At 44.7% G+C, this 12,500-nt stretch overlaps 1 protein-coding gene across 1 annotated transcript in view; it reads left to right on the top strand.

Annotated features, from left to right (window-relative positions):
• sgk1 (serum/glucocorticoid regulated kinase 1) overlaps window positions 1–12,500 on the top strand; it is a 79,912-nt gene that overhangs the window by 39,576 nt on the left and 27,836 nt on the right. The window contains exon 3 of the mRNA XM_063223387.1: window positions 4,948–5,154. Coding sequence (XP_063079457.1) covers window positions 4,948–5,154 — 207 coding nt within the window. The remainder of the gene's footprint in view (window positions 1–4,947; window positions 5,155–12,500) is intronic.

Genomic DNA, 12,500 nt, shown 5'->3' with positions numbered 1-12,500 from the left:
TGCATAGAGTCCCAAATAACTGGGTGTGGCCTGTGGAACTTGAGCATTGCAGTGCATTATGGGGATTGTTGTCACAAATCCACAAGCACTAAAAAGTCATTTTCTGCCTTTTCTTGGCCAAGAAGGCACCAAATTAGAAATGTATGTTACTATTCTACTATACATATGACCCACTTTCAGTAACATATTCATGTCTCCACCGGTGGAATGCCCCTTTAATATACCTCCTTCTTCGGACTGATTTACCTCTGAGTGCCTGGGACCTTCTGCTTTCCTAATTCTGGATTTCCCAACCCCAAGAGCACCATTTTGGACATTTTTTCCACACACCTGAGCGCCGGGTTGACCTCTCTCTTTTTACATGTTATAAGTCACTTATCTAGACCGTAGTTAGGCCTGTTCTGTGAAGCGCATTCTAGAGATAGCCCAAAGATTCCAAAGATAGTCGGAAAAAGTTAAAAAGTGACACCAGGTGAAGAAGGGTAAGAAAAAAAAGAAATGGAAGAAAGGAACAAGAGGAGACAGAGAACTATCACCATCCCCCTCGGTCAACCATTACCAGAGGAGGAGGGGTGGAGGCAGGGAAAGAAAAAAAAGGGAAAGTTGAGGAGAAAAAAAAGATAAATGGATGAATATTATAAGTGACAGCAGGTGACAGCAGGAGGGAGGTTGAGAAAAAAGTGACCCAGGAATGGTACAAAGAAGACTAGAGGACACTGAGGGGAGTGGAGCAGAGAGAGAGAGAGAGAGAGAGAGAGAGAGAGAGAGAGAGAGAGAGAGAGAGAGAGAGAGAGAGAGAGAGAGAGAGAGAGAGAGAGAGAGAGAGAGAGAAAGAGATACAATAGAGAAAGAAAGACAGCAACAGAATACATTTTTCAAAAACTGTTGCTGTGTCTCTGTAATCTGTTATTCCCTTTCACTATTCACGCCTTACCTCTATCAAACATCACATGAAGAGTTAGGGTGGATGAGAAGAAGAAGAGTGATAGCAAATGAGATAAAAGGATGAAGATAATACTGTAAGTGACAGCAGGTGAATAGAGAGAAAGGGAGACAGAGACATACAAAACAACAATTTAGAAAGAGAAAGTCAGGAAGATAGCTGACAAACGTTGTTGTCGCCTAAAGGAAAGTCACCCGTAAAAAAAGCAGATAGTGTGTTATCACAGTTGCCTTTCAACTGAGAGGCTCTTCAAACTCTTTAAAACTCAAAGTCTACACTGCGCAGAGTGCATAGTGTCACCGAACCAACATCTTGTCCATATCTGTTGCCTCACAAGGAAGGAGACAGCTTGATGACAAGACAAAAGAGCAGTGTCCATAGTCCATTGTGAGAAGCATAATGGATTTTTAACTGAGCATCTGACTCCGTTATGAAGATCCAATCAGATTGTAAAAAATGTGAAATCGTTATGAAACGATTTGACTGCATTAATAATCTCATCTGGGTGTCTAATTTATGTATTTCTGCAAATCACCACAGCAGACACAGTACAACTGTGTCATTTGGAGAGTAAAGTTAATTATAAATGAAGTGGCCGTTTTTTTTTCTCTGTCTCTCTCAAAAACATCACTAAGCCTTCAACCAAATTTTAATCTGGATTAATGTGCCCTGCATTCAGTGGCTATCTTATATGAAGTTTTGGGTCTTCCCATTCTCACAGGAGGGAGCTTTGTCCATTCCTTAAAAAGTTGGAGTCTGTTCTTTTTTTTTTCTTTTTTTTTCCCAGTACCACCAACCGTCTCCTCCCTCCAGATCTCTTGTTGTTTCCCTTTGTTGTCTTTTTTTTGTGCCGCCTGTTTCTCCCTGCATACTATGTCCAGTCTTTCCTTATACTGTGTACAGTATTTGTACTGGCTGTTTTTCACATGTAAAGGGTCTCTGATTGTCATGTTCTCTCAAGACTGCTATCTATATGGTAATTGTGTGACAAGATGCGGCTATTCTGGTAATGAGGGCCGCTGTTAACTTGGACCATGCCAGAGACAAAATAATCTGAAAGGGCTGCCCCTCAATGTAATACCGATAGACAATATAAGGGGTCTTACACACTAGGGCGGTAAAGCGTCACGGAACGACCGCGATTTTTACCAGCATCAATGAAAATACATTGAAACATATCTGTCCTTACAAACCAACCGGCGGTAGTCGGGCGTCAGCGGCGCGGGAGCCGGCTCCGTGTCACGCTGCATTTGGAAAATAGAACTAGAGGATATTTTTCACTCTGGCGACCGGCGGTGTCTCATTCAAATGAATGGCAAAGTAGCTTTGGCTGTGGGGGGGTTTTGAACAGGACTGGCCATGCACGCCGACACTGTCAGTGTGAAAGGGAGAGAAAAACACACCGGCAGAAATTAAGCAGAAAGACCGCGTTCGTCTCGCGTCCGTTCCGTTCGGCTTTGGTATGTTTGACCCCTAATGGTTAATGGTTTGGTGTGTGTGTGTGTGTGTGTGTGTGTGTGTGTGTGTGTGTGTGTGTGTGTGTGTGTGTGCGTGCGTGCGTGCGTGCGTGCGTGCGTGCGTGCGTGCGTGCGTGCGTGCGTGCGTTTGTGCGTGCGTGCGTGCGTGTGTGTGTGTGTCTGTCTGTGTCTGTGCCTCCGTCTGTGTGTGTGTCTGTGTGTGTGCGTGTGTGTGTTTGCATGCGTGTGTGAGAGGTTACAACAGCTGGTCAGTGTTAGTGCCACCTTCTGATGGCTGCTGTGTGTCTGCTGTCTGTATATACTGCACCACAGGAAACCAATAGCAACACTGATAGCAGCAACAACAGCACACAGCAGCAGCAGTTGCTTTTTTCCCAGGAGGTACTTTTACCTTTTCCCATGATAGGAGGCACTTTACAAGTTACTTTTACCTTTTCACCTTTTTACCATTTAAAAACGACCTGTGAACGGAATATTTATGTGGCTTCCTGTAGGGGTTTGTCCAGATATTGCAATGACCCTGTCTGTCTGTCTGTCTGTCTGTCTGTCTGTCTGTCTGTCTGTCTGTCTGTCTGTCTGTCTGTCTGTCTGTCTGTCTGTCTGTCTGTCTGTCTTTTTGCTTGTCTGATTGATTGATTTGTCACTGTGTCATTCATTGCTTGATTATTGTCAAATTTGGTTTGTTGACTTTTATGGGTAATGGAAACATTATTTTAGACTTTTAGTAGAATCCCTCTTCACAACTACATTCTGTATCTGTCATTTGGGGCCAGGTTTCCATTTCTGATTGTGCTTGTTGAGCATACACTGTATTTTTGGGCTTTTGTGCCTTTATTATGATAGCAAAGTGATGGGTGTGACAGGAATCAAGTGGGAGAGAGAAGGGATAGGGTTGGGAAATGACTCTGGCTGGATTCAAACTTGGGTTCCCAGGAGCACTTTAGTCGTGCACCACAGCACGCCCCAGATATGAGCCATTTATTGGCATTAACCTTAATACACCCCATGCTTAAAATTCCTTTGTCATTTCTTTGTGGCTCAACTGTTCAAGACAGCAATGTGCCAGTGCATAGCTTGCCAGCGTAGTGTGTGCCAGTTGGAGTGTAGGTGCACAGAGGGTACTGCTGATAGCTGGACTGAAAGCTGAAACACAGAGCCTTACATGCATGCACACACTCGCACTCTCACAGACATGCTCTCTCTCTCTCTCTCTTGATCTCTCTCTCTATCTCTCTCTCTCTTACACACACACACACAGACACAGACACAGACACACACACACACACACACACACACACACACACATGCACGCGCACACACAGACACAGACACACACACAGACACACACACACATACACACACACACACACACACACACACACACACACACACACACACACACACACACACACACACACACACACACACACACACACACACAAACGCAAAGTAATCTCTATTCCATCTGGTCATATGACTCAGCCTCCTGCAATAGTTTTGATTTTAGACATGCTGATGGTTTATTATATTTAACTCCCCTGTGCATTCTCTGTGTGTGTGTGAGAGAGAGAGAGAGAGAGAGAGAGAGAGAGAGAGAGAGAGAGAGAGAGAGAGAGAGAGAGAGAGAGAGAGAAAGAGGGGAAGACTTACTCAGACTTACTCAGCACTGGAATAAGATTAAATCAGCATAGATTAGGTCTGGAAATTAAACTGCACATTCAGAATGTCATCTTTGTAAATATCTAATAAAACATAGCAGAACACATAACGCATATAAGACGCTCAAATGTCTAACAGTCCCATGTGTCCTATGAACTTGTTGGGACGGATTTTCGCAGTAGGGGTTTACCAGGACTCAGTGTTATTCTGATCCCTATACTGCCATGCAAAACAAGAACGCAGTAACTGCACTCCATTGCAAACTAAGAAAAAAGGCTTTAAAGTTTCCTTTCCGGCCAGAGAACTGTGTTGTAGGTAAACTGGTGGTGACATGGAAGTGTCACTAGTTGTGCAATACTTTTTTAGGATTGAAATGTATGCAAACACAAAAAATGAAGAAAAGAACAACATTCATATGGCTTTTCACCACAAAAATGTAGTTACTGCATTCTTCTTTGGTATTACCGTCTTTTCCTGAACCACGGCCTCAATGATAAGTGCAGTAACTAAATGTGACTTACTGAGTTTTTAGCTTGTAAGATGTAACCTATTAAAACAAAAACAAAAAAAAGAAATAACATCCCTTTTTGTAGTTACTGCATTTTCAACATTATTTTTGTCTGAAACAGGACAAAGTTGGACAATCTTTTTTTTTTTTTACACAAGACAAAGGCATTCCTACTTGCTTTGTACTTTAATGCCTGTCAGACTTTTCGGTTTGAAAGTTCCTCACTGTCTCTTCTTTTGAATAATGGAATGAGCACCTATGCTTTTGTTGCATTGAGTGTGTTACGGAGCTTATTTTAATTATTTTCAAGAAACGACAGATCTGTTTACTTTGTTGTTGTTTATTTCCTGTTCCATCAGGTGAGGAAGTGGAAAATGCTGGGCCGTCACCATGGTGAGGGGAAACAGAAGTCAAGTGTTGGGGGGTGTCACGAGGCTGACCTAGAGTGGCCCCTGCACTCCTCCATGTTTCTGGGAAACCCCGTGCTTCAGGAATGCTGCGTGTGCAGCGGGCCCTTCATCTCCTACGGCAACGAGGAGGCATGGCAACCACGCCAGCGCACACAGGTATGCATGGCCACTAACACCTTCCTGTAAACACCATATAGAAAGAGAATGTGACGTGAACGTGACTTCCGTTTTAAATTGTGACCGCACATTGCATTCAATATGCGCAATGTGACTTTGGCATTTAACCCATCTCACTTGGAGCATGAGGGTGCCATGGTAACAGTGCCTTAGAATCAGTGTGTGGGAAGGGATGTAGCAGTAAATTCTGAGGCCCTGTGTACAACCAGCTCCGATAGACCAACCCCCACCCATATACGGATGTACATATATCCTACTCTGTGTGGGACTCCCACCTACGTGGAGCCCTGGTAACTCAGCCCCACTTCATCTCAGTATGCTTGGGTTGCTAAGGGCACCTCCCCATCCATCCCACCTTCTGTTCCAAGTTAAAGTCCAACTCGGTAGCTACTTGTCCTATGGAACACAGAGAGAGAGAGAGAGAGAGAGAGAGAGAGAGAGAGAGAGAGAGAGAGAGAGATGGGGGGGGGGGTGACTGATTCAGTGAGTGGTTGAATTGCCCATTGGCCAAGCACTGCAGTCATCAAGGATACAGGATTCCTGACAGTGAAGATAATTAAGATTAGTAAAAGTATGCACATCCCACCTCGCTGAGGCCAGGTGCAGGACTGTAGAAAGAGTGCCAGGTGCATCTGACTGTAGAAAGAGTAAAAGTCCTGAAACTCCGCTTTGCAGATCCGCTTTATAGGTTTATTGAAGACAATGTTTCGGTCCAGCACGGTCTTCATCACGCAGCGGTTGTCTATGAGATGTCGTAGTGGGCACGCCACGCCAGGTTTCTGCATTTGTATTGGCACGTGACCCCTGAACTGTCGTTCTACTGGTCCTTTCATAAGCCTCTTGATCCTACTGTGATTTACAAAGATCTTACAGGATTTGCAAAGGGAAAATAATCTGATCAGATTTTAAGGGGATTTTAAGCCTATAGCCTTTTTTAGCTTCAGCAATTTACCAGATTTCATTTTCTCTTCTTTTTTCCCACATTTCCACTCCTTCTGTGTGTGATTTTCGGCTCATCTGGCCATCCGTCCGTAGGCAGAGTGTGCATAGCACACAGATGGCGTGGCAATTCTGTTGGCACCGGTTTCCCAGTATGGGTGCTCGTGATGGGCTTAGCTTCGCCACTTATCCAGGTGGTTGGCAGTTTAGTGTCGCCCCACAGTGTGCGGTGTGCTTGCAGGCTAACTAAAACAGTCTCTGGCCCCTGCCGTGTTGTGCTAACATGTAGCTGCGCAGCAGGCTTGGGCCAAGTGAAAACATAGCAACACAATGCACAACATCATCATATCAACACGTAATATCAACAGGAGGGACACTTAAAGTGATACTGTCCAATTTTTAGAAATAAGCTTATTTTACATCTCTCCTTGAGTTAAATGACTGAGTTTTACCTTTCTCCTGTTCTTTCAACCGTTCTCTGAGTATGGCAGTGCAAATTTTACCTCTTGGCTAGCAGTTAACATTGAGTCCTATGAGACCAGTTAGCCGTCAGCTGGTCTCATAGGACTCAATGTTAATTGAAACCTTGCAGCACATCATTTACTGTGTGAAACAAAAGATATGGGGGGAGTAGTCTAAGTTGTGTTCTGCATCTAATCACATGGGCTACGCACATGAAATTTGAAAAGCTTGGGGAAACACCTTAAAATTTCAAGCTTCCGTGATAGCTTGCATCGGTTAGTTTGCGAATAAAACAGAATAAACCATTGTGTGCATTTCTTGATTAATAATACCCAGTACCAATCCTCTTTCCGTGAGTCTTAGCCTATTTGTGTCAGCAGAAATGATGGTGGTTCAGGCTGGTAATTACTTGTAAAGTGAGCTTTAAAACACACTTGCTATTGCCTGTTTTGAACAGGCTGCTGTGCCACTGGTGGGGACATGCTTAAAGGATAACTTCAGCCAATTTCATTATGCTGTTGTATTGCTCACGCTACCCTTGACTTGTCATTATCTGGTGATGCTGCATTTTTCGACTCAGCCCTTTCCGAGATCTGAGGTATTCTAATGGGGGCAGATTTTGCTTACATTTAAAACTTTCTTAACATAGGTCTACTCCAAATATTATCCAAAAAGGTATCACTGTTTGCTAGTTGTCTGCTGATGTGGCATAACCTTTTGGATGTTATTGGGAATAAATCAAGATGTTTTTTTTATGTAAACAAACACCGGCCCCCATTACAATGACCAGGATCTAAGAAAAGGCTGAAGATTTGTTTTTTTTTAATTCTCAGGTACTGACAAGTCCAGGGTAGTGTGAGCATTACAACTGCATGTCGAAATTGCCAGAAGTTACCCTTTGAATACCACTCTGTATTACAGGCAATGTTTCTTTACACTGTTGTCCACTCCCATTACTGTATCCCCTGGTGAGGGATACTGTAAATGTTAAAGCAGAAACATGAGTTCTGGCCGAGTGACCTTTATGCGCATTGCCGGTAACATGGGAAAGTCTACAAAGTCATTCTCAGCAGCATATCCGTGACCTGCGTGGGCCGTTATTTATGGACAGTGGTACTAAGTCCTACAGTAAGTGATCATTGAGCCTTGCTGAAAATAGGAAAGCCCACTCACCAGCAATCCGTTGTTTTGTTGCTTGGTTGCTTGGCAGAAAAGTGGAAGTGGGTGTTTGTGGGGGTGGAATGGATGCGGGGGTGGGCAGGGGTGGCAGCATGCCCGCTGTGGATGTCAGCTGAGTGGAGGGCACGTGCAGAGAAACGTCTGGAGGAGGGTGTGAGAACCGTGGCTCTCTTCATTTCACCCCTATCGCTCTCTCTCTCTCTCTTTCAGTCTCTCTGTTTCTCTCTCTGTCTCTCTCTCTCCCTCTCCCTCTCCCTCTGTCCTTCTCTCAGTCCTATACCTCACTCCCTTTCTGCCAAGTCCTTGTCTTGTCTTCTTTTTCCATCCCTTATATTCTTCATGCTCGCCCCCCCGTGTGATATGGCCTCCGGGCTCCCTTTTCAAGTGCTGAGGCGTGACATGTTGCAGGCAGGGACGCTGACAGCCTTGACTGAGCCCCGGACAAAACCATCTGAAAAGGCCCCCCCAACCCAATAACCCAATACGCACTGTAAAACCAGAGAGAGTAGAGAGAGAGAGGTTCCATTGGCCCATTGTTTCCGGGTTCTATTATTTCAAGGGGGGAGGGGGGGGGGGAACCCCTTTAGGCAGACCTAGGCAGACCTAAGGACTGTTCTATTCAATGCTAGGAGTATTATGACACGCCCTTTTAGGCAGACCGGAACCTGGTCATGTTAGGTGCCCATAGCAACCTATTACATTGGCATATCTCTATATACTTAAAGAATCTCTGGTACAATATTGTGAAGACCCAATTCTGGGCCCCCTCTCTCCCTGGTCCTGGGACTGCATACCGTTTTGTCCCCCCTCCCCCTTGCTGAGGCCTGACATGTTGCAGCAGGCAGCGAGTGTCGCCTGAGGGTGATAATCTCGCCCTTCAAAGTGCCTTAATGTAGCACAGATGTGACAGATGTGCACTCTAATCAACAACACATACACAAACATGTGCACACACACACACACACATGCTCTCTCTCACACACACACACACACACACACACACACACACACACACACACACACACACACACACACACACACACACACACACACACACACACACACACACAGTCTTGCATGCTCATTCACAAACACACAGACGCACAAATGAAGCATGAGATGAGATCTAAAGTTGTGTGTGTGTGTGTGTGTGTGTGTGTGTGTGTGTGTGTGTGTGTGTGTGTGTGTGTGTGTGTGTGTGTGTGTGTGTGTGTGTGTGTGTGTGTGTGTGTGTGTGTGTGTGTGTGTGTGCGCGCGCGTGTGTGTGTGATTTTGTCATATCAAACAGACAATCAATATGCATACTATAACATGAGCACATGTTAAGAGATCATTTGTCACATATCCCTCTCTCTCTCTCTCTCTCTCTCTCTCTCTCTCTCTCTCTCTCTCTCTCTCTCTCTCTCTCTCTCTCTCTCTCTCTCTCTCTCTCTCTCTCTCTCTCTCTGTCTCTCTCTCTCTTTCTCTCTCTCTCTCTCTCATACATACATGCATGTGCAGACCAATAGCAACCAACACAGAAACACGTGCACTTGTAAACACACACATACTAGATGCACGTGTTTACACGCCGCCGTACCATAGATTCCCATATGATGCCCACAGAGAACTGCATACTCACACACCCCTGAGACATGGGGCAACATATGTGCCATTTGGTGTGCTGTGAGTGTGTGTGTGTGGGCAAATCTGTGTGGGCATGTGCATGGTCATGTGTATGTGCCGTACTGTATGTGTACTTGCGCTTCTGGCAATAGAATGCATTACACATTAGCTGCCTGAGAACTGCACTCCAAGTATTCCTTCACCCACACAGTAAAAAAATACAGTGTTTGTTAGTCAAGTCAAGTCGGTATCAATAAATCAATGTTATCCTGGAAACATAATATTCCCATTTGATTTAGAGTAAAATGTTACTCTTTGAGTGTTTAATCAACACTGTGAAGCTATACTGTATATGCTCTAAAACAGTGTTGGATTAAAAATCGTGTTAATTAAACAGATAAATTAGTAAATTAGTTAGTTAAGTGCAATTATGTAGTAGGCTAAAATAGTTAAATTAACACTAAATCGATTGGGACCATGCATATACAGTATTCTGAGAGCAGTCTCGAACTAACACTACATTTTTCTTGTGCAACTGCTCTTGCACCCATCATCTTACTTTTATCTATTTTGTGTCATTTTCCCCTCATCATTTCTTTTCCTCTCTGTCCTCGTATACACAGTAAAAAATGTAGTGTTAATTCAACTCTTAGAGAGTACTCTGGGACTAAATACACTCTTGAATATGTTAAATCAACTCTCTAAGTGTAGAGTTAACACTATTGTTTTACTGTGTGCCCATGTTTACATAGGCTATTTCCACTGACATACCCTTACATCATCCCATCTTGCTTGTTTTCATTTTGTCCTGCTCTGTGCTTGTGCTTGTTTCTGGAGGGATTACTTGAGCTGAAAACTGGATAGAAAGAAGTGAAAACTCGGGAGATATATTACACTGTTCTCTCTCTCTCTCTCTCTCTCTCTCTCTCTCTCTCTCTCTCTCTCTCTCTCTCTCTCTCTCTCTCTCTCTCTCTCTCTCTCTCTCTCTCCCTGTGTGCGTGCATGCATGTGTGTGCGTGCGTGTGTGTATGTGTGTGCGCGCCTGCGTACCTGTATGCATGCGTGCGTGTGTGTGCGTGTGCGTGTGCGTGTGCGTGTGCGTAGCACATGTGCGTGTGTGTGTGTGTGTGTGTGTTTGTGTCACAGCATCAGCGTACACAGACCCTTTGGGACACTAGATTGAATTAACAACCAAAACCCTGAGACAGTGTTAGCTGCTAAAGCAATCTAGCATGAATAATTCATGAGCCATTGCCATGGATACAGCAAAGTTCAGTTCACCCTTAACAACTTGATGGCAAGCAAGAGATGGAGAGAAATGAAGTGAAGGAGAGACAGATACCATAGATGGAAACAGGCCCTGTCTTATTTCGCTTCACACTTCAATTAATTTGAAGTGGACTTTTGAAGCAAGACACCTCACGAAAGTGGAATTCATTAGGCGTTCCAAACTTACCCACACAGCACTTGACGCTCGGATAGAGTTTGAGATAATTGTCAAAAGCGTTAAAAATATATTTGTAACCAGGTTGCCTTCTCTGATTGCACTTCTTTTAATTATGTTCAGGGCTCTAAATTAACACTAGCCAACCTGCCAAATGCTAGTGAAATTTCTGTTTGGCTGGTAGAAAAGACCAACTTACTAGCCACTTTGACCTGTAAGTGAGTGTGTGTTTGGCTAGTTAATGAACATCTACTAGCCATTTTGGCTGGTAATGGAAAAGCGCCCTGATTATGTTACAACAGAACTGAGTTTTATTTCTGACTAAGATATCCTTTTCAAAACAGGCACGCTAGTGCATAGTCCTCTCCTTGTGCTTTCGTTATTCGCATTTTGTTAGTTTGTGAGGTATCCTTGGTAATATCTTCCACTCATCTGCAGTTATACCCTGCCAAAAACTGACAGGGAGATGTTTAGGGAGGAAGCAGCACTTTCCTCAATTTAAAAAGTTTTTGGACACCTTTACCCTTTCACGTGCACCAACAGGTCCAAGTGTCTGGAGCAAAAAAGAGCAGAAGTGCAAAAGAGCAAGGAAGGAAGAGGAAGGAGAGACAGATAAGCCTCTTTTCCACTGCCGTTTTTCTGGTAGACCTACTGCTCGACACAGCGCGACTCAGCCGCCACTTTTTGCTTTACGATTGAGCTGTGTGGTTCCTATTCTAGAAGCAAAAAGTGACAAGTAGTGCTGTGTCGAGCTGTAGGCCTACCAGAAACACAGCAGTGGAAAAGAGGCAATAGATAGAGATATACAGGGAAGATGAGTGCAAGGGGTACCTGGACACACCAGTGGAAAATTGTGACATGAACCCACATCCTGGAACTGCACAGAACAAAGACTCAACTCTGACACACGGATACACACACGCACGCATGCACGCACGCACGCACGCACGCACACACATGCACACACACACGCCCACACACACAAACACACACACTCACACGCACACACGCACGCACACGCGCACACACACACACACACACACACATACACACACACACACACACACACACACACACACACACACACACACACACACACACACACACACACACACACACACACACACACACACACACACACACACACACACACACACACACACAATGTACAGTAGTCAGGGGCTCAAATTGTGGGCCCTCTGCACAATCAGCTCCAATGGTGCTCCAATGGTACATGTGGGCCCTGGTAACTGAGTCACACTTTACCCCCTGTATGACATAGCCTCGCGAGCCATCCTACGTACTTCCGCCAAAGGATTGGCTCCACTACTGTAGTCTGGCCGTGCTTCTCTGTGGAGTGCTTGGAGCAGTAGAATTTTGATTGCAACGCCCCCCCCAGAAAACAGCCAATAATTGAATACGCCCCCCACGTGGGGACGAAAGGGGGAGAACGCTCGTGACAATGACGTACACGTACGCCAGAGCCATTGGTCTGCGCTATGTTGTTGTTGAGTAACTGCCAGCGATTGGGTGAGAGGTGTCCAATCATTTCAAACTATAACTGAGTGCAAACTTCCTGCTTCCTACAATCGCTTCAGAGCAAACAAATGCCAGACCATGAATACGAAATGAAATGGTAGTATTATGGGATGGTCAGGACCAGGCTATGTATGACACCCCTGACAGCAGAATCTGA

Source organism: Engraulis encrasicolus, chromosome 18, assembly GCF_034702125.1.
Source record: "Engraulis encrasicolus isolate BLACKSEA-1 chromosome 18, IST_EnEncr_1.0, whole genome shotgun sequence".
NCBI lineage: Eukaryota > Metazoa > Chordata > Actinopteri > Clupeiformes > Engraulidae > Engraulis > Engraulis encrasicolus.
This window is presented reverse-complemented; position numbering and strand designations above follow the sequence as displayed.